Source organism: Salmo trutta, chromosome 32, assembly GCF_901001165.1.
Source record: "Salmo trutta chromosome 32, fSalTru1.1, whole genome shotgun sequence".
NCBI classification, from domain to species: Eukaryota; Metazoa; Chordata; class Actinopteri; order Salmoniformes; family Salmonidae; genus Salmo; species Salmo trutta.
The window spans coordinates 8413644-8435229 of NC_042988.1; the positions used below are offsets into that span (position 1 = coordinate 8413644).

At 41.3% G+C, this 21586-nt stretch overlaps 1 protein-coding gene across 1 annotated transcript in view; it reads right to left on the reverse strand.

The window, feature by feature from the left end:
- Positions 1-17872: 17872 nt before the first annotated feature.
- LOC115170981 (MAGUK p55 subfamily member 2) overlaps positions 17873-21586 on the reverse strand; it is a 28730-nt gene continuing 25016 nt past the window's right edge. The window contains exons 10-13 of the mRNA XM_029727405.1: positions 21320-21481; positions 20904-21106; positions 20645-20773; positions 17873-19586 (exon numbers count right to left, since the gene is read on the reverse strand). Coding sequence (XP_029583265.1) covers positions 19410-19586; positions 20645-20773; positions 20904-21106; positions 21320-21481 — 671 coding nt within the window. The 3' untranslated portion in view covers positions 17873-19409. The remainder of the gene's footprint in view (positions 19587-20644; positions 20774-20903; positions 21107-21319; positions 21482-21586) is intronic.

The following is a 21586-nucleotide window of genomic DNA, read 5'->3' on the forward strand; positions in this document are numbered from 1 at the left end:
TACACATACACTCTGGTCTTCTATATTCACACACACACACACACAGTACACATAGGTTCAGGTCCTTATTGATTTCCGTTGAAGTACCAGGTTCACTGAAGTGGCTGCTGGCTTTAAGGTAAGATAAAGTTCATTTTGGATTCATATATTTGCTATGCGTTAACATACAGTATAATATGACTATAGGTCAACAGAACTTTGTTGGTATGAATGTATGATTTGGCTCCCGAGTGGCGCAGAGGTCTATGGCACTGCATCTCAGTTAGAGGCGTCACTGCAGACCCTGGTTCAACTCCAGGCTGTATCACAACCGGCCGTGATTGGGAGTCCCATAGGGCGGCGCACAATTGGCCCAGCGTCATTAGGGTTTAGCCAGGGTAGGCCGTCATTGTAAATCAGAATTTGTTCTTAACTGACTTGCCTAGTTAAATAAATAAACAATCTACTCTGACAGATTGAATAGATTATTCTTAGTGTTGACTCTGTGTTGTACACATTGACTATGCGGTTAGGTCTGCTATTCTTTGGAAGCTTGTTCTTTCACTTCACTTCCATTTGTGCTTTTATCTACTTGTGATTTTATCACTCTGTGTACTTAATAACATGGTATATTATCACCAGTGAGTGCCTCTCGATCAAGCCATAGTAGAAAGTCGATACTAACTCTACCTTGATACTGACCAATTCAAATTGAGGGTGACAGAAGTTTATATTACATTTTCGTTGCAATGCTCTTTGTTTTATATTGCAACTAGTCTCTGGTAGCTGAGATTTGGTTCTGGGTGTTGAGATTACATTGCAACAAAGCACAGCTCTGGTTCTTTTCTATCCGAGTGTGGCAAAGGTACTATTTCATGTTTGAGTCATGTTTCATGTCGATGACAGTTGTGGAAAAACATGATTTCACATGTGAAATCACTTCACGTGATGATATCACGTGTGAAGTTTCACGTCTCGAGAGTTTCAAGTTCCTTGGTGTCCACATCACCAACAAACTATCATGGTCCAACCACACCAAGAGACTCCAGTCACCCAGGTCATAGATTGTTCTCTCTGGTACTGCACGGCAAGCGGTAGCAGAGCACCAAGTCTAGGTCCAAAAGGCTCCTTACAGCTTCTCCCCCCAAGCCATAAGACTGCTGAACAATTCATGAAATGGCCACCCGGATAAGAAATCAGGAAGGGGCAAATACTTTTTCACAGCACTGTATATATAGCATTCTGTTGGTGGCAAGAATTGTATATAATCATTTAAGTGTTGAATCAAGTGTTATTTTTTTTGAACCAGTTCATGGAATCGGTACATCGATTCCCATTTTTCTCTTCCCATTTATTTTACGGCGCAGCTGTCAACATTTTTGTCCTCAAATGAAACTGGTATATTTTTCTATTTATGCCAATTGCTTTCAGACAATTTGTATCTTTAATATATGGCAGGCAAATAAGTTCCCTACCTTCTCCATTTTCCACTTGCCTCCTCCATTTTTGTGGTAATGCTGCAATTAGTTGGTTGTAAATTTGGATTGAGCAGATATTCCCATATATTTTTGTACGCTGCATATGTGACATAACTCCTCTGTTTCTATTCTTAATATCATTAAGAAATATAATTCATATTTTCTGGAGGATAAAATTGAAATTGTAACCAGCTTTGTATGGCTTGTTTAAGAAAGGGCAATACTTAAAATTGTTATACCCTGATCTGTTTCACCTGTCCTTGTGCTTGTCTCCACCCCCTTCCAGGTGTCGCCCATCTTCCCCATTATCCCCTGGGTACTTATACCTGTGTTTTCAGTCTGTCTGTGCAGACTGTCAGTTTTGACCTTTTCTGCCCACCCTGACCCTGACCCTGACCCTGACCCTGACCCTGACTCTGACCCTGACTCTGACCCTGACTCTGACTCTGACTCTGACTCTGACTCTGACTCTGACTCTGACTCTGACTCTGACTCTGAGCCTGCCTGACATCCTGTACATTTCCCCACTAGTCGGGATTATCGACCCCTGCCTGCCTTGACCTGTTGTTTGCCTGCCCCTGTTTCTGTAATATACATTGTTACTTCGACAAAGTCTGCATTTGGGTCTTAACCTGAAACATGATAAAAATGTCATTTTCAATTAGTCAGAAATGAGAAGTAGCAATCTGTATGACTGCAAAAAGGCAATTTTTGAACAAAGGATGAGCCTTTCTTAATAATCTACTGAAGAACCATTTTGGGATGAAGTATAATTTATGTATAAGTGACGCATTTAGTGAGAGGTTTAAAGCTTTAATATTTAATCATTTTAGCCCCCCAAACTCATATTCATTATATACAGTTGAAGTCAGAAGTTTACATACACTTAGGTTGGAGTCATTAAAACTCGTTTTTCAACCACTCCACAAATTTCTTGTTAACAAACTATAGTTTTGGCAAGTAGGTTAGGACATCTACTTTGTGCATGACACAAGTCATTTTCCAACAATTGTTTACAGACATATTATTTCACTTATAATTCACTGTATCACAATTCCAGTGGGTCAGAAGTTTACATACACTAAGTTGACTGTGCCTTTAAACAGCTTGGAAAATTCCAGAAAATGATGTCATGGATTTAGAAGCTTCTGATAGGCTAATTGACATCATTTGGGTCAATTGGAGGTGTACCTGTGGATGTATTTCAAGGCCGACCTTCAAACTCAGTGCCTCTTTGCTTGACATCATGGGAAAATGAAAAGAAATCAGCCAAGACCCCAGAATAAATTTGTAAACCTCCACAAGTCTGGTTCATCCATGGGAGCAATTTCCAAATGCCTGAAGGTACCATGTTCATCTGTACAAACAGTAGGACGCAAGTATAAACACCATGGGACCACGCAGCCGTCATACCGCTCAGGAAGGAGACGCGTTCTGTCTCCTAGAGATGAATGTACTTTTGTGTGAAAAGTGCAAATCAATTCCAGAACAACAGCAAAGGACCTTGTGGAGAAGCTGGAGGAAACAGGTAGAAAACTATCAATATTCACTGTAAAATGAGTCCTATATAGACATAACCTGAAAGGCCGCTCAGCAAGGAAGAAGCCACTGCTCCAAAACCGCCATAAAAAAGCCTGACTGCGGTTTGCAACTGCACATGGGGGCAAAGATCGTACTTTTTGGAGAAATGTCCTCTGGTCTGATGAAACCAAATAGAACTGTTTGGCCATAATGACCATTGTTATGTTTGGAGGAAAAAGGGGGAGACTTGCGAGCCGAAGAACACCATCCCAACCGTGAAGTACGGGGGTGGCAGCATGATGTTGTGGGGCTGCTTTGCTGCATGAGGGACTGGTGCACTTCACAAAATAGATGGCATCATGAGGCAGGAAAATTATGTGGCTATATTGAAGCAACATCTCAAGTCATCAGTCAGGAAGTTAAAGCTTGGTCGCAAATTGGTCTTCCAAATGGACGTTGACCCCAAGCATACTTCCAAAGTTGTGGCAAAATGGCTTAAGGACAATAAAGTCAAGGTATTAGAGTGGCCATCACAAAGCCCTGATCTCAATCCTATAGAAAATATGTGGGCAGACCTGAAAAAGCGCGTGCGAGCAAGGAGGCCTACAAACCTGACTCAGTTACACCAGCTCTGTCAGGAGGAAAATGTCCTTTACGATCCATTGAGGTACTTAAAACCGTATTATAATCTCACACCATAATAATAGATTCATTTTTTGCTTTGTGAGTTTAGTAGATTATTATATATATTTTCCAAGAAGTATGGATCATCATTATTTGGCCCATATAGATTAATTAGCCGGATCTGTTTTTGGTCCAATAGCATATTTAAAAGAATCCACCTTCCTTGCGGATCTGTTTGCGCAGTTTGCACAATCGTAACAAAATTTGTATTAATTAGTGTAATCATGTAACGCCCTGGCCATAGAGAGGGGTTTTTTGTTCTTTATTTTGGTTAGGCCAGGGTGTTACATTGGGTGGGCGTTCTATGTTCCTTTTTCTAGGTTTTGGTATTTCTTTGTTTTGGGCCGTGTGTGTGGCTCCCAATCAGGCACAGCTGAAGCTCGTTGCCGCTGATTGGGAGTCACACATAAGGAGCATGTTTTTCCTTTGGGTTTTGTGGGTAATTGTTTCTGTCAGTGTTTTGTACCAGACAGGACTGTTTGCTGTCGGTTTGCTCTTTTCTTGTTTTGTATGGTGTTCACGTTGTTTATATTAAATTCTTATAATGAACACTAACTCCGCTGCACCTTGGTCCACTTCTTCAGACGACAGCCGTTACAAATCACCCCTTTTGAGTTTCTTTGCCCATGACAAAAATATATTTCTCCCTCCCAGTCCTTTTTCTACCGAATCTAATCTATATTTGTAGAATGAGTTTCCTGTAAACAATAGATACATTTTTACCTGCAAAGAGAAATAATATTTATTTTTTTATTATCTGCTAAGCCATTACAATTATGACTTGCTATACTTATTTCCCCACTTACCATAATGATACCCAAGTTTCATTTATATTTACCACAACCAATGTTTGTAAACTTACCATTAAAAAGCACCATGATTTAATTTGAAGTTCATCATACCCATTCTGCATTGCCATAAGTCTATCTTTATTTTAAGTCCACTTAGTCCACGGTTCCATACAGCATGAATTTAAAAAAAGTCCATCATGGAAAAAAATGTTTTTGTAAAAAACTAATTAATCCATAATTGTTCTTTGTAATGAGGTGCAAATGTGTATTGGGGACTACTTCAACAGGAGGTAGCTCTCTCACAGCCATCTTGTAATCTTCGAGTCCTTGAACGTTTGGTTGTTTACATATAATTTATCGACCACTAGACGAACATTCTTCTTCTCTGCTCGGAGCCCTTTGAAATGGGGTACAGGGCACGTCCTCACTTCACTGTTTCATGGGGAAATAGTTCATTAATAGAGAACGTATGTTCTTCAATTCCCTACCCTGTTGTAACAAGGCACTTTTCATTTTGTAGTGTGTGTTAGCATAGCTACGATCGGACGGGGCCTTCCCTCTGAAAATTAGTTGTTTCCACCTGTCATCTTGAGATTACGTTTCATGAACACCTTGATTTTTTCCTCCGTTGACTGATAGTTTTCGTTTTCATCCTCCTTTATTCCTAATATAACAATATTATTTTTCATACTTCTGCACTTTGAGTTATTACAGACTTTTTCCTACATTGTAGAATAAAAGAAGACATCACAACTATGAAATAACACATATGGAATCATGTAGTAACCAAAAAAGTGTTAAACAAATCAAAATTCATTTTATATTTTATGTTCTTCAAGTAGCCACCCTTTGCCTTGATGACAGCTTTGCACACTCTTGGCATTCTCTCAACCAGCTTCATGAGGTATTTGTGTTTGTCCTTGCAGGTTTCTACTGGGGTGCAGGTGTTAACTTCACAAGATGCCGATACAAGACACGTTTCTCATTTTAGAGTAAGAGTCTCCGTTCACATTCATATCAGTCTAGGACACACACGCACAAACACACGCTGAAATAGACTTTGCTCGTGACTTGTCATGCGCTCCTACAGCAATGAGAAATTCACCAACCAATTACATTCTCTTCCCTTAGAATCTTCATCCCGTTGATCACATTTGGCATCACCATCATCTGCTGCATAGCCTTCTGTAAGTTCTTACACCGGGCCCGCGAGAGACGAGACAGGGCCTCCATCTATGTCATTCCCTTCCCCGCAGTATCTTATGACAACGAAGACATCCACAGACCTCCTCGCTACAGCACCTCAGAGTTCTACAGCCCACCGCCTGCCTACAATGAGGTAATAGTCCATCCTAAACATGAGGTACAAACGGTACCGTACAGTAGGGTTTACAACTTTACAATACATTTTTATTCACACTTTTTGGGTAAAACACTGTACTGTATTGTAAATGTGTTTTAATTTCTATTCATCCACTTCTGATCTAATTTCGTCTAGGTGGAGATGAAGCCAGACTTTATCTACCCAGAGCTTCCTCCAGCCTACTCTGAGCTCTCCAACACACCTGTTTTCCCCCTGCAACCTTACTCAGTGCCTCCTGAACCCCACTCCCAACCATAGGACTGTACCACCTTAGGAATCCCGTGAAGGGGAGGCCTGAGGCCACAGACTAAAGGATAAATAACACAGAAAATGGCACATAGTGTATGTGGAGTGGGGATCCTGAAGCTGGACATGTATACCACAGAGACTTGGTCCTTGGGAATGTGGAATGGGGACATGAGGTGGAAAGTTTGGAGACCATAAGGAAAAGCAAGTGTTTGGACGTCTATGAAAGTGTGTACTTCAAAGCAAAAGTTGGGGACAAGATATCGAATGGGGTTGCATAGTAGCTATAGCTACCAGTCTGTACAAACCAGTGTGTAAATATTAAGAAATCTTTCACATTTAATTTTTCAATGTGTTACTCAGAATAGTTTATTAATTTATGTATCAATGTCATGGACCTTGTTGTGTAATATGGTAAATTATTTGAACTATTTTGACATCGGGAATAAAGTCTGTTCTCATATCAGTGATCCAATCTGTCCTGTATTAGCCGTTTCTGTTGCTGTAACACATCATCTGTGCTCTTTTGCCCAATAGGTTACATAACAGCCCTTACCAGGAAGCTGTTCTGTAAAACACTGGTAAGATATTGAACAGACAAACTGATAAAAATGTACTACGTGATGGACATGACAGGTCGTGGCATACCTCTCGGTTATAAATATGTTATTTCCTATTACTCCAGTTGCCCAATCATATATCCTTACATGAATAGGAACAGGTCTTTGGCTGATGACGTGTAGTGTATGAAGTGACAGCAAAATGGTAACCCCTTCACTTAATGCCCCCTTGCCTATTTGTATTTATTATGGATCCCCATTAGCTTCTGCCAAGGCAGCAGCTTCTTTTCCTGGGGTCCAAACATATTAAAGCACTTACATTACATATAAAACAAAACATAAAACAGAACATCGTATAACATTATTACACCACTACATATCTACAATACAAAATGTACTATACCACCATACAACAATATCGCAATGAATGTGTATGCATGTGTCTGTACCTTTGTGTGTCTCTTCACAGTCCCCGTTGTTCCATAAGGTGTATTTTTACCCTTTATTTAGCTGATTCTACTGCTTGCATCAGATACCTGATGTGGAATAGAGTTCCATGTAGTCATGACTCTAAGTGGCACTGTGCGCCTCCCATAGTCTGTTTTGGACTTGGGGCTGTGAAGAGACCTCTGGTGGCATGTCTTTTGGGGTATGCATGGGTGTCCGAGCTTTGTGCAAGTATTTTATTTAGAGCTAGGGTCTATTTTCCGTAATTTCCGCCTGACTGACGTGCCCAAAGGAAACTGCCTGTTACTCAGGCCCAGAAGCCAGGATATGCATATAATTGGTAGCATTGGATAGAAAACACTTTGAAGTTGCTAGAAATGTTAAAATAATGTCTGAGACTATAACACAATTGATAGGGCAGGCGAAATTCCAAAGAAAAACCAACCAGAATTTGTTTTTGAGCTCGTTGTTTCTTCAAAACAAGCAAGAATTTTGAGTTTTTGTACAAAGACTCCTGGTTCAAAATCAGTCTGTTGGCGCGCGGTGAAGAGGACGCGAGCTTACTAATTTTACTTTTCTATTGAACATACATCTTTCGGTATTAAATGTTATAGTTGACTTACATTTTAGGATACTTGAGGATTAAATAGAAATGTAGTTTGACTTGCTTGAACAAAGTTTAGCGGTAGCTTTTTGGACTCCTTTGTCTGCATGTAGAATGAGTGGATTACTGAAATCGATGGCGCCAACTACACAGACTTTTGGGGATATAAAGAAGGATTTTATCTAACAAAACGACCATGCATGTTGTAGCTGGGACCCTTGGGATTGCAAACAGAGGAAAAAGTAAGTGATTATTTAATCGCTATTTGTCATTTTATGAAGCCTGTGCTGGTTGAAAAATATGTTGATGTGGGGCGCCGTCCTCAAACAATCGTATGGTATGCTTTCGCTGTAAAGCCTATTGTAAATCGGACAACACCGTTATATTAACAAGAATTTAAGCTTTAAAATTTTATAAGATACTTGTATATTCATGAATGTTTCATATTACTATTATTTATTTGAATTGCGCTCCCTCCAATTTCACCGGATGTTGTCGACAGGTGTCCCGCTAGCGAGACGCCTATCCCCAAGTTAAACAGATAGCTCGGTACATTCAGCTTGTCAACACCTCTTACAAAAACAAGTAGTGATTAAGTCAATCTCTCTTCCACTTTGAGCCATGAGAGATTGACATGCATATCATTAATTTTAGCTCTCCATGTACATTTCAGGGCCAGCCATTCTGCCCTGTTCTGAGCCAACTGCAGGCAGAGCAGCGCTTTATTATGGACAGACTTCTCCCCATTTTGTATCAATATATTTGTATCAATATATTGTTGTATCAATATATTTTGATCATGACAGTTTACAATCCAGGATAACTCCAAGCAGTTTAGTCACCTCAACTTGCTAAATTTCCAAATGTTTCATTATGAGAAGTGATTGAGGTTTAGGGTTTAGTGAGTAATTTGTCACAAATACAATGCTTTTAGTTTGTAAATATTTAGGACTAACTTATTCCTTGCTACCCACTGCAAAAACGAACTGCAGCTCTTTGTTAAGTGTCTCAGTCATTTCAGTTGCTGTAGTAACTGACGTGTATGGTTTTGAGTCATCTGCATACATAGACACATTGGCTTTACTCAAAGCCAGTGGCATGACGTTAGTAAAGATTTTTAAAAAGTAAGGAGCCTAAACAGCTACCCTGGGGAATTCCTGATTCTTCCTGGATTATGTTTGAGAGTCTTCCATTAAAGAACACCCTCTGTGTTCTGTTAGACAAGTAACTCTTTGTACACATTATAGCAGGGGGTGTAAAGCCATAACGCATACGCTTTTTCAGCAGCAGACTACGATCGATAATGTCAAAAGCTGCCCTGAAGTCTAACAAGACAGCCCCCACAATCATTGTATCATCAATTTCTCTCAGCCAATCATCAGTAGTGATGTGCTTGTTGAGTGCCCTTCCCTGTAAGCATGCTGAAAGTCTGTTGTCAATCTGTTTACTGTGAAATAGCATTGTATCTGGTCAAACAATTTTTTCCAGAAGTTTACTAAGGGTTGGTTTGAGCCAGGGTTGGTTTGAGCCAGTAAAGGGGGATTTATTATTATTGGGTAGCGGAATGACTTTAGCTTCCCTCCAGGCCTGAGGGCACACACTTTCTAGTAGGCTTAAATTGAAGATGTGGTAATATCGTCCTCTATTATCCTCAGTAGTTTTCCATCCAGATTGTCAGAACCCGGTGGCTTGTCATTGTTGATAGACAACAATAATTTTTTCACCTCTTCCACACTGACTTTACGGAATTCAAAAGTACAATTCTTGTCTTTCATAATTTGGTCAGATATACTTGACTGTGTAGTGTCAGTGTTTTTTGCTGGCATATCATACATACGTTTGCTTATCTTGCAAATGAAAAAGTTATTCAAGTAGTTGGCAATATCAGTGGGTTTTGTGATGAATGAACCATCTGATTCAATGAATGATGGAGCTGAGTTTGCCTTTTTTCCAAGGTTTCATTTAAGGTGCTCCAGAGCTTTATACTAGCATTCTTTATATCATTTATTTTTGTTTGTTTCATATTATAGTTTATTTTTCTTTTTATATAGTTTAGTCACATGATTTCTTAATTTGCAGTATGTTTGCCAGTCAGTTGGGCTGCCAGACTTAATTGCCATACCTTTTGCCTCGTCCCTCTCAACCATACAATTTTTAAATTCCTCGTCAATCCAAGGGGATTTAACAGTTACAGTAATTTTCTTAATGGGTGCAGGCTTATTAGTAACTGGAATAAGCAATTTTACAAATGTGTCAATTGCAGCGTCTGGTTGCTCCTCATTACACACCACAGACCAGCAAATATTATTTACATCATCAACATTTGAATCACTACAAAACTTATTGTATGACCTCTTATACACTATATTAGGCCCAGCCTTTGGAACTTTGGTTTTCCTACATATGGCTGCTATATTGGGATCACTACATCCTATCGATTTGGATACTGCTTTAATGCAAACTTCTGCAGCATTAGTAAAGATGTGATCAATACATGTTGATGATTTTATTCCTGTGCTGTTTGTAAATACCTTGGTAGGTTGACTGAGACCCTGAACCAGGTTGCAGGCACTGGTTACAGTTTGAAGTTTTTTCTTGAGTGGGCAGCTTGATGAGAGCCAGTCAATATTTAAATCACCCAGAAAATATACTGTTGATATCACATTATCAAGCATTTCACACATATTATCCAGATACTGACTGTTAGCACTTGGTGGTCTATAGCAGCTTACCACAAGAGTGGGCTTAAGGTGAGGCAGATGAACCTGTAGCCATATTACTTCAACAGTATTTCACATGAGATCGTCTCTAAGCTTTACAGGAATGTGGTTCTGAATACAGACTGCAACACCGCACTTTTCTGGGTTGCTTGATTGATTTTAATGCTTTTATCACATTTCAGGTATGACCCAGATGCAGACAGTGTTGAAGAAACAAAAGGGTATTTTGAATACAGGGGCAGGCAAGCGACAGGTCAAAGGCAAGCAGGGGTCAGTAATCCAGAGAAGGTGCAAAGGGTCCAGAACAGCAGGTAGACTTAGGGTCAAGGCAGGCAGTGGTCAATAATCCAGTGAGGTGGGGCAAGGTATAGAACGGCAGGCAGGCTCAGGGTCAGGGCAAGCAGAAGGGTCAAAACCGGGAAGGACTAGAAAACAGGAGCAAGAAACAGACCCGAGCAGGGGAATAAATGCTTGTAGGTTACGTGAACAAAACAAACTGGCAACAGTCAAACAGAGAACACAGGTTTAAATACACAGGGGATAATGGGGAAGATGGGTGACACCTGGAGGGGGGTTGAGACAAGCACAAAGTCAGATGAAACATATCAGGGTGTGACAGCTTTACTGGGAAGCTTATCAGAAGTAGACTTGCTAATTGTATTTATATTGGGGCTGATAGTGCAGGGTGAGCCGCACACAGTGGACTTCCTACTAGGGCACACCGCCTCAGTGCTAACAGTATAACTCTGGTTCATAGGCTCATGATTACTGCATACAATAGCTATAAGATCAACAGAGGTATTCAGGGCAATTAGGGGGACATACATTTCATTACTTACATTGTGTCTGACAACGCCTCGAGGATCATGGACATTTGATGCAGCATTATGATGACGTTGTCCCATTGTCATAATGGTAGGGATTTAATTAAAGAGCTGGTCTTGGATCATTGATAAGTCATTGTTTCAACACAGCCTTGAAATGCGTGGACAGAGTCCAGGAGCCAAGGGGATATGGATGGACTCTGTCTATGACCGTTAACTATGATCAAAATTATAATGAACTATGATCAAAACAGATATATGGCCCATCTCTGTTATTCATTATCTAAGACTAGACCAGAGGTTGAGCAGTTGTTATTGAGATGCCTCAATGCTACTAACCCAACACTGTTTTGGGTCTCAAAATGTGTGATGTGTTACTTTATGGAACATCCTGAACAATACAAGCATTTTGCAAATATGACAGACTGGGTTTGAAACCTGGGTCTCTTGTGTGATTGTGGACTGTGTTAGCCCAATGAGCTAAAGCCTAGGCATTAACTTGGGGAACTAACACATGTCTTCAGGACAGGTCTCAGTGCAAAGTTACTCATCACGTGAGTGTGATTCATCAACTTTTATATAGTATAAAGTGCATTCGGAAAGTATTCAGACCCCTTGACTTTTTCCACATTTATTCTAACATGGATTAAATACAAAAATGTCCTCATCAATCTACAAACAATACCCCATAATGACAAAGCGGTAAACAGTTTTATAGAATTTTTTGCAAATGTATTAAAAATAAAAAACAGAAATACCTTATTTCTATAAGTATTCAGACATTTTGAAACTCGAAATTGAGCTCCGGTGCATCCTGTTTCCATTGATCATCCTTGAGATGTTTCTACAACTTGATTGGAGTCCACCGTGGTAAATTCAATTGATTGGACATGATTTGGAAAGGCAGTGCATGTCAGAGCAAAAACCAAGCAAAAACCAAGCCTTGAGGTCAAAGGAATTGAACTCTTTGGCCTGAATGCCAAGTGTCACATCTGTAGGATGCTTGGTGAAACATGGTGGTGGCAGCATCATGCTGTGGGGATGTTTTTCAGTGGCAGGGACTGGGAGACTAGTCAGGATCGAGGGGAAGATGAACGGAGCAAAGGGGAGGAGGTCCTGAGTGCTCCAGAGCGCTCAGGACCTCAGACTGGGGTGAAGGTTCACCTTCCAACAGGACAACGACCCTAAGCCAAGACAACGCAGGAGTTTCTTCGGGACAAGTCTCTGAATGTCCTTGAATGGCCCAGCCAGAGCCCAGACTTGAACCCAATCGAACATCTCTGGAGAGACCTGAAATTAGCTATGCAGCGACACACCCCATCCAACCTGACAGAGCTTGAGATGATCTGCAGAGAAGAATGGGAGAAACTCCTCTGAAACAGGTGTGTCAAGCTTGTAGCGTCACACCCTAGATGACTCGAGGCTGTAATTGCTGCTAAAGGTGCTTCAAAAAAATGCTGAGTAATGGGTCTGAAAACTTATGTAAATGTAATATTTCCGTTTTTTATTTTTAATAACATAAAAATAAAAGTACAAAAAATCAGTTTTTGCTTTGTCATTATGGGGTATTGTGTGTAGATTGATGAGGGAAAACAAATGCACTGTAATACTTGTTGTGAAGTGTTTTTAATGGCATGAGAGTTCAACGTCCAGTTCCCAGCACAGTGTTTGTACTGAGACGTGAGGTGCATTGAGAGTGACTTATTTTCTCCTATCTGCATTTGAGTCGATAGAACAGAACAAGCTGAAACCTACCTGGTGGCTGGCTACAGTACCAGGTGCAAAAGTTACAGCAGTGTAGCAACAGTGATAGGTATTACAGTAACAGCATTACTTGGTTGCAATGGATTATAACAAGTATCATTTGAACCTCATCTGGTTGAAACTACCCACAGTGGAGAGGACAAATGTAACAGACTTTCAGGGGGCAAAGCGCACCTTAATGAGTTGTGTCTGTACTACAGAAGCACTTCAATGGAAACAAAACCATGTTTCTGCCTGGTGTGATCTGACTAGAGTAGTAATCATTCATGACTGTGTGGAATCCAGTGATGTCATTTTTTTCTAACATTATTAAACAAGGATAAGGAGATGGCAACATGTGACCATAACAGCTAATAAAGAAAGACACACTATTTTAATTCAATATAAGACAAAATGGCGCTGTTACATTAAACTGATTGATAGGGTGAAGAAATGTGACACACTGTACACAGTAGCCTACATTATATTGGTTTATATAATGATTTTGACTGTGGTCACTGCTGTGTCCAAATGGTTTCCCAGGCCTTGTTACGAGCCTTTTCACGAGTCTGCTTTTTGAGCTGTTTCTTCAGAGCTAGGAGGTCCATGTAGAGAATACGGTCCAGTACTGTCGAGGCACACACGATTCCTCCGTGCAGAGCACCGGCCCATCCCGTTACAGAACACGTCCTGTCCTGGGGTTCAGAACAAGACAAAGGGTTTGCTGAAATGAAAACTACTGATGGTAAGTTTGTACAATGTGTCGAACCATCTAGCATAGACCAGAAACAGTATTATCTACGTTAGCACCTTAAAATGACTTTCAGTTCTTGCTTATTATTCCACTGACTAACTCATACAACTGCCACAGTCAAGCATCAGCTTGTGCCTTTGTGACAAATGTACTCAAATAAAACTCAAATACTACAACGCTGAACTATTTCTTACTCACCGGTGAGGTAGAATCCCTTGATGTCCGTGGGGTGCCAGGTTCTGGCCACCGTCTCCCGGCTGAAGTGGTCCAGGTTGTGTTCAGCCACATACATCTCCCCATGCGGGGCGCAGAGGTAGTGCATGTTGGTCAGGGGTGTGGAAGCCTCCATATACACCACCTATAGGCACACAAGGTACCCAGTGAGCAAAATTGGTTGAAATATGTTTTTTTCAACATCTTTCTACCAAAAATACATATTTTCAACATTTTGTGCTGGTAGGTACAGAGACAGCCAGCAGGTATGAGACATCATTACAATTGTATGACATTATTGCTTCAAAGACGTCTTGATTTCAAGCACAATGGGTGTGGTAACGAATTATAATGCCTCTTTTGATTGTCCAAAAAACTCCACTCTACAGTATACATCAGTACATTGAATATGACAATGTATTTTGACCAGTTATGTTCAAATGAAGCTATATTTTCAAAGTACATTATCCCTGAGCTGAGGGAAGACAACCAGTGCCAGTCTAGGAGCTCTTTGGCCATGCTCATCTTCAGGTCTTTGTAATCGGACCCTCTCTTGTTTAGCTTGGTATCTTTCCAGTCCTCAAACCACTCAAACTTGACCATGGTCAACAGAGTCATACAGGACTTCCCTGTTGGGAGGTGGAGAGAGAGTCTTAGAACACAATCATTTGAACTATAAAAACTGTTTCTCATCATTAATATCTCAAACTATCTGCCTTTTTTTGTATGAAAATAGACCTTCAGCAGCATTGAAGTACTGATCATCACTGATCATCTCAAATGTTTTATTTGATTTACTATGCTTTTACTCTGTCTCTTCAGAGTTTCTGTTGGTGTGATGGGTGCTCTATGAATTCAAATGCTGTGTTATAGTCTATATAGGAAGCATTTCACTTAGTCTGCACCTGTTGTTAACGAAGCAGGTGACAAATTGAATGTGATTTATTATTGGTGCAGGTGTGTGTTGTTGAGGCAGCTACCTGGATGGCAGGTACTGGAGGTGGGGTCTTTGGCAGAGGGGGAATGAATGAACATCATGGAGATGTTCCCCACCACCTCCTCTCGGCTGCCAAACATACCCTCGTCCTACCGATCCTTGACTTTGGCAATGTCATTTACAAAATAGCCTCCAACACTCTACTAAGCAAATTGGATGTAGTCTATCACAGTGCCATCCGTTTTGTCACCAAAGCCCCATATACTACCCACCACTGTGATCTGTATGCTCTCGTTGGCTGGCCCTTGCTTCATATTCGTTGCCAAAACCACTGGCTCCAGGTCATCTACAAGTCTTTGCTAGGTAAAGCCCCGCCTTATCTCAGCTCACTGGTCACCATAGCAGCACCCACCCGTAGCACGCGCTCCAGTAGGTATATTTCACTGGTCATCCTCAAAGCCAACTCCGCCTTTCCTTCCAGTGATCTGCTGCCAATGACTGGAACGAATTGCAAAAATGACTGAAGCTGGAGTCTTATATCTCCCTCACTAACTTTAAGCATCAGCTGTCAGAGCAGCTTACTGATCATTGCACCTGTACACAGCCCATCTGTAAATAGCCCACCCAACTACCTCATCCCCATATTGTTATTTATTTTTTGCTCCTTTGCACCCCGGCATCTCTACTTGCACATTCATCATCTTCTATCACTCCAGTGTTTAATTGCTAAATTGTAATTATTTCGCCAATATGGCCTATTTATTGCCTTACCTCCCTAATCTTACTACATTTGCACACACTGTATATATATTTTTCTATTGTGTTATTGACTGTAAGTTTGTTTATCCCATGTGTAACTCTGTGTTGTTTGTGTCGCACTGCCTTGCTTTATCTTGGCCAGGTCGCAGTTGTAAATGAGAACTTGTTCTCAACTGGCCTACCTGGTTAAATAAAGATTAAATAAAAAATTGGAAAAATAAAATAGACCAACAACTCACTTTGCAACAGTAAAGACGATCAACAGTAAGCATATCTAATAGTAAAATGAGTCATTGCTTTAGTGCTTTCCCCCCGTGAACTAGATACCGACCATACGCAGAGCCCTCCTCATTCAGAAGGACCCTCTGTACAGGGACTCTGACCAGCACAGCGCCACCGGATGACTGGGATGATGTAGAAGGCGATCTCAATGGGGTAGTAGGATCCCCTCTTATAGTGCTGCAGCAGTAGAGTATTCATTAGGAAACTGGATTCCTTAGGGGGAACACCTATCAGCAGGGGAAACAGAGTCAAGGACATCCAGTTAAAGTTACATTTCACAATAGACCAGGAGTTCCCAACCTTTTCCCCACAGGGATCCCTATTTCACATTTGAAAATGTCAGGGCGCCTTCCCCCCCAAACCACTGCATTACAGAACATGCAGAGAGGGAGAAACATAACCACATGCTCTACATTCAAGAAGGACAGAAGAGCGCTCAATTGTATGTTCTAGAACTAGGTTGTAAACTAGCAAGTGTGTCAGTTCAGTTCGGAAAATGGTTGTCCAATAAAAAAACGCATTGGAATTCACTCTGCGAGTGGATGTGTATAGGGACTGACCATAGAGAGGTATGCGGAGAGGGCGTGTAGGTCTTTGTTCTTGGTCAGAGTGGCCATCTTCTCTGTGTGTTTGGTAATGGCCATGCGGAACACTGAGGAGATGCGCTCTAATAGGCCGATCTGAGCCATGAAGTGTACCAGCCACACGGGCATCATCTTGAGGCCAGCCAGGAGATTTGATACGACAAGGGGAGACATGAGAGGGGTTATGATCAGACATGCACACACATACGCACACACACACACACACACACACACACACACACATCACCTTCATATACTTGAAATATTAATTCAAGGCCTCCACATGATCAGGAAACTGCCTCTTCAGGCTCTCTGCCATCTCCGTCTTCCCAGAGAGGATGTGGTAGTCCCTGCGGCCTTCACTCTGACCTAGGATCAGTGTGTCAAAGTGCTGCTCCATACTGGAGAACTGGATCTGGCCCTCACTGATCTGGTCCAGGTAGTGGATCCCTGACAGAGGGAGGGGGTTGAGGTGGTAAGAGAATATTTGCTGGATCATTTGTGTATGTATTAGAAGCTTATCCTACCCAATGATCCTCCCTTATGATTGTGCCTAAATTGTTTTTCTAAAGACCGCTCGCCATTACGTTTTGCTTAATCTCTGCAACCCTGAACGAACTCTTGCGTGAGCACTGGCCTCTGGACGTCTGTCACCACTCACCAGAGACTAGTTTTCGCTTTGTAAGTCCTCAAACAAATTATGCTTTTTCACTTAGATTAACAAACAAGAATAACCTTACCAGACCCAACAACTTGAGTACATACACATTAAGGCCTTATGCGTCACGTCCTGAAGGGAACACCTACGTTTGTTGGAACTGTTTTTAGTATTGTGTTTGTTGATTGGTAGATGGCGGAAAGTCCTGAGGTGGAAAATGACCTAAAAATAACGGACCTTCTCTGACCTACAAAGGCAAAGAGATTCCCTGTCTGTTGCGGAAGAGACCGAAGGTTGATGCAGTGGGGGAACTGAGGGAAGGGGAAAGAAAGAAGTTTAGATAAATAAATCATCTAAAACACACACCATTGGTGCTTTGGCCTTTGGGGATGAGGAGTGACAGTGGGCAGGGCTCTTAGAAACAATAGCATCTGATGAGGCATCAATCATCTAATATCTTATGCAAGTTTAATTGAAAATCAGTTCTTTGGAATCATCCATTATTTTTAGTGACAGTGGAAAATGGAGTTAGATGAGGTCATTTATGGCTTGGAATGCATATCATCCTGATAGGCCTACCAATAGTAAGTTATCATGGGCTTGGCCACCATATTTGTTCTTAACACTGGAAATCCCTTGCACATGGGCTTGTTGTTTCCTAAACCCCCTGATAAATGTAGCTTTACTTGGATGCTATTTGATCCTTCCATGAAATCAGACGTCAATTTGGTCTCATTGATTTTAGACGTTTAATTGTGGACATCATCAAATGTACAGTTCATTTTCCTATAAACAACACACTGTCACTGTAGTTAGCGTTTGCCTCTAGTCTACTGTATATCTACATTCACAGTCTGTCATTTACAGTACATCTAGAAAAGGTGACTGATACACAGTCAAATACACAAGCTTCTTGAAATCGTTCAGTCATGAATTCATCTAATTGAAATCTCCAAACTCATATTCTAGGTACTTGAAAATGCCATGGATACATGTGAGCATCGTGGAATGTAGAAACCATACTAAAAGGCAGAAACTATGACCTTACACTCATCAGGAGTACACAAACTTGTCATTGTTGTGTGTCGTTCCTCTGGAGTTTCCAGGGTCGTGTTCATTGGGGCACATTCTAGCTAAATGTTTCGCAACGGAAAACGAAAACAAGCTATCCTATACAGTACAGAGTACATCCTCAGTCTGTTTTCTTCTGTTTCGTGTCTAGTGAATACGACCCCAAACTAATTATCACCAAATTTCCCAAAGCCCGGGGTGCATCGATTTCAACTGACCCAATAGACATCCTGTACCACTGCATCCCAAGATCCTCTGTTACGAAAGTGGAATAAAAAGGTCTGCCCAGTTTGACAAGTAAACAGCAAGGAACCCATCAAGTACATTTCTGGAGCCTTTACCTTGTCAAACTGGTGTGTACTGTACTGTACAGCAGACCAGGAAATAGTATTTTTATGAAATAAAAGGGAAAGAAGGCTTTTGGCACGTCAAAAACATATATAAAAAGTATCTGTGTAGTTACATAAATAAAGGTTGTACTTACAGTCCATCTATCATACACATCTCTCTACGCATCTACATGCTATCTTCAAATTATTTTTATGTTCTATTATCACACCATAGTGTCTTGCCTTTTTGAAATGATAGAAAAAATAAATACCCAACAGTAGGTGTCAAAAAGTGTTCCAACTTGAATGCAACCATACAAAAAATAGAATGTGGTAATAAAAATAGAATTTGGTGTGTGTGTGTGTGTGTGTGTGTGTGTGTGTGTGTGTGTGTGTCAGACCTGTAGTGAAGACATAAACAGTAGAAGACCATCTACCGCTGTTTACTGTTTTGATGTAAGATTATCTATTTAATATTCTGAATGTCCATTTAATGATTCAGGTAAACATAGATGAACTATTGCTGAACTAAAGAGTCAATGTAGTGAACAGGATTATGGTGAAGACGCTCTGCAACCGCACGAATGCACGCACACGCACACACATGCACACAGACGCACACACCAGAATCCCATAATGCCCAAACAAGAAAATCCTTGATGTTTTGTCGACAAATTTCCAAAAGCAATACATACACAGCAAAAAGAATGCTGTCAGTTCAGTCTTATGTACAGTATGGGATCCAAAGGTCAGAGGTCCAGAGGTCACTGTGATGATGAGCCAGACAGTATCATCAGATGTCTTGTGGGGATGAATGAGAGAACAAGTGTTCGACTCCACCCTCTTGTCCTTCTGTCTCCCACTAGAAGACCCAGGTGACTGGGACCCACTGCTGGGTAGCAGAGACCTTCTCCAGAGCTGCCTTCAGGTTCCTGTAGCTCTCGTCCAGGTTGTCGTTGACGATGGTGAGGTCAAAGTAGTGTCCGTAGGCCGTCTGGATGCGGGTGCTCTCATCCACTGTTCTCTTCAGCTCTGAATCCTACAGAGAACAAAGATGTCAGTTGTTAGAACTAAGAGTAAGAAGGGAACAGGCCCTGAACAAGCTAATTAGTTCTGTTTAGGAAGGCGCCAATAGGTACGAACCTGGAAGCTCAAGCATGTAGCTAGTGAGCAACATTAGGGCCTTTCAGCAAGTTGTGACCTTGGGACTATAAGGTTCTATCTGCACAAAGCATAGTTCTACCTGACACTTCTGAATTAGACATGTTTAGTTTTTAATAAGACTGTAGTTATTTGAATACATAAATGATAGACTAACACTATTTTACCCAGATAAGCAATGTATTATGATCATCAGACAAATTACTGTCATCACTGAACAATGATGTGCAATTTACTTTAAGATTTCAGACAGTGTTGTTGGCAAAGACGTGTTCTGATTGGTCCGTCTGTATTTGTTCAGGCTTGTGATTTGATAGCTCCAAGTTGAAATGGGTTTATGCAGATAGAACTTTCTAGTTGTTAAGATTTACTTTTTCAAAAATCAAACTTCACAGACATACAGTATGAATAACCATCTAAAGATCCATTATATGTGACTTACGCATTTTTGACAAAAATATCAGATAGAATCTTCTAGTCCCAATGTCTCTAAGTAGTAAGTGCTACACCCCACCCCCCTACCCCAGCAGCATTGCAGTTCTTGACACAACGATGAGCCTGGCACCTACTACCATACCCCGTTCAAAGGCACTTCAATATTTTGTCTTTCCCATTCACCCTGTGAATGGCACACATACACAATCCGTGTCTAAATTGTCTCGCGGCTTCAAAATCCTTCGTTAACCTGTCTCCTCTCCTTCATCTACACAGATTCATGTGGATTTAACAAGTGACATCAATAAGGGATCATAGCTATCCCCTGGTCAGTCTATGTCATGGAAAGAGCATGTGTCCTGAATGTTTTGTACACTCAGTGTATAATGGCTAAACAAATTGAGGCACGTTAGTCGTCCTGAATGAAAGACATAGTCAGTAGTTGTCATTGAGTTTTCCATTCAGTCATTATCCTCTGTTTGGCTTCACCCTGGTGCTTACCGTCAACTGCTTGGTGACAACTCCAGTCTCGATGGCCGACTGGTTCATGGCCTTAAGGACCTCAAAATCAGGGGCCTCGATGAACACCACGTAAGGCAGGAACTCCGACGTACGCAGTACCTTCAAGGCCTGGAAGTAGTACAAGGAATACAATGTCTGTAAGAGGTACAAATGTCTATAACTGTTAGAACCCTGAATTCACCCAGATAGGGCTCCAGATTGTGGTGCGTGGGGCCACAATGTGGCCAGTCGCTTCTACCTGAGGATTGGCGTCCAGTACACAGATGCGACCGGCCTCCACCACCTCATGGATGGAGTCCATCTTGGTGCCGTAGAGATTGCCGTCGTACTCGCCATGCTCCAGGTAGCGACCATTCTTGATGTCTGCCTCCATCTTGCTCCGCGAGGTGAAGGCATACATCTGGTCCTCCCGCTCCCCTGACTTTGGCTTTCTGGAGGTGTCTGGAGGAGGCAAGAAGATGATCTACATTTTAGTCATTTAACAGACACTCTTATCCAGAGAAACTTGCTGGAAACGGTTTCAACAATCCCTAGTTACTGTGTAAAGGTGTCCTAACACAATGGATTCAATCCAAAATCAAAAAGGGCTGGCTTTAGCATGTTAGCATTTTGTTGTTGTTAATTAGTTGGAAAGTTAGCGTTAGCAACACTCACGGGGGATGGTGGTGCCGTAGTGTTGTGGGTCAGACAGCATCAGTTTGTTCTTCAGGCTGCGTCGGCCCACTCCCAGAGCACCAATCAGAACCAACGTCTTCCTGCGGAATGGAGGCACCTTGGCAACCTCCTCATAGATCAGCAACTCGTGCCTGTCAAACTCTGAGAGAGAGAGAGAGAGAGCGAAAACAGAGAGAGAGAGAATTTTATTTGTTAACATTTCAATGTAACTTACAGAAACACTCAGAATTATCAGAATTCAAGAAA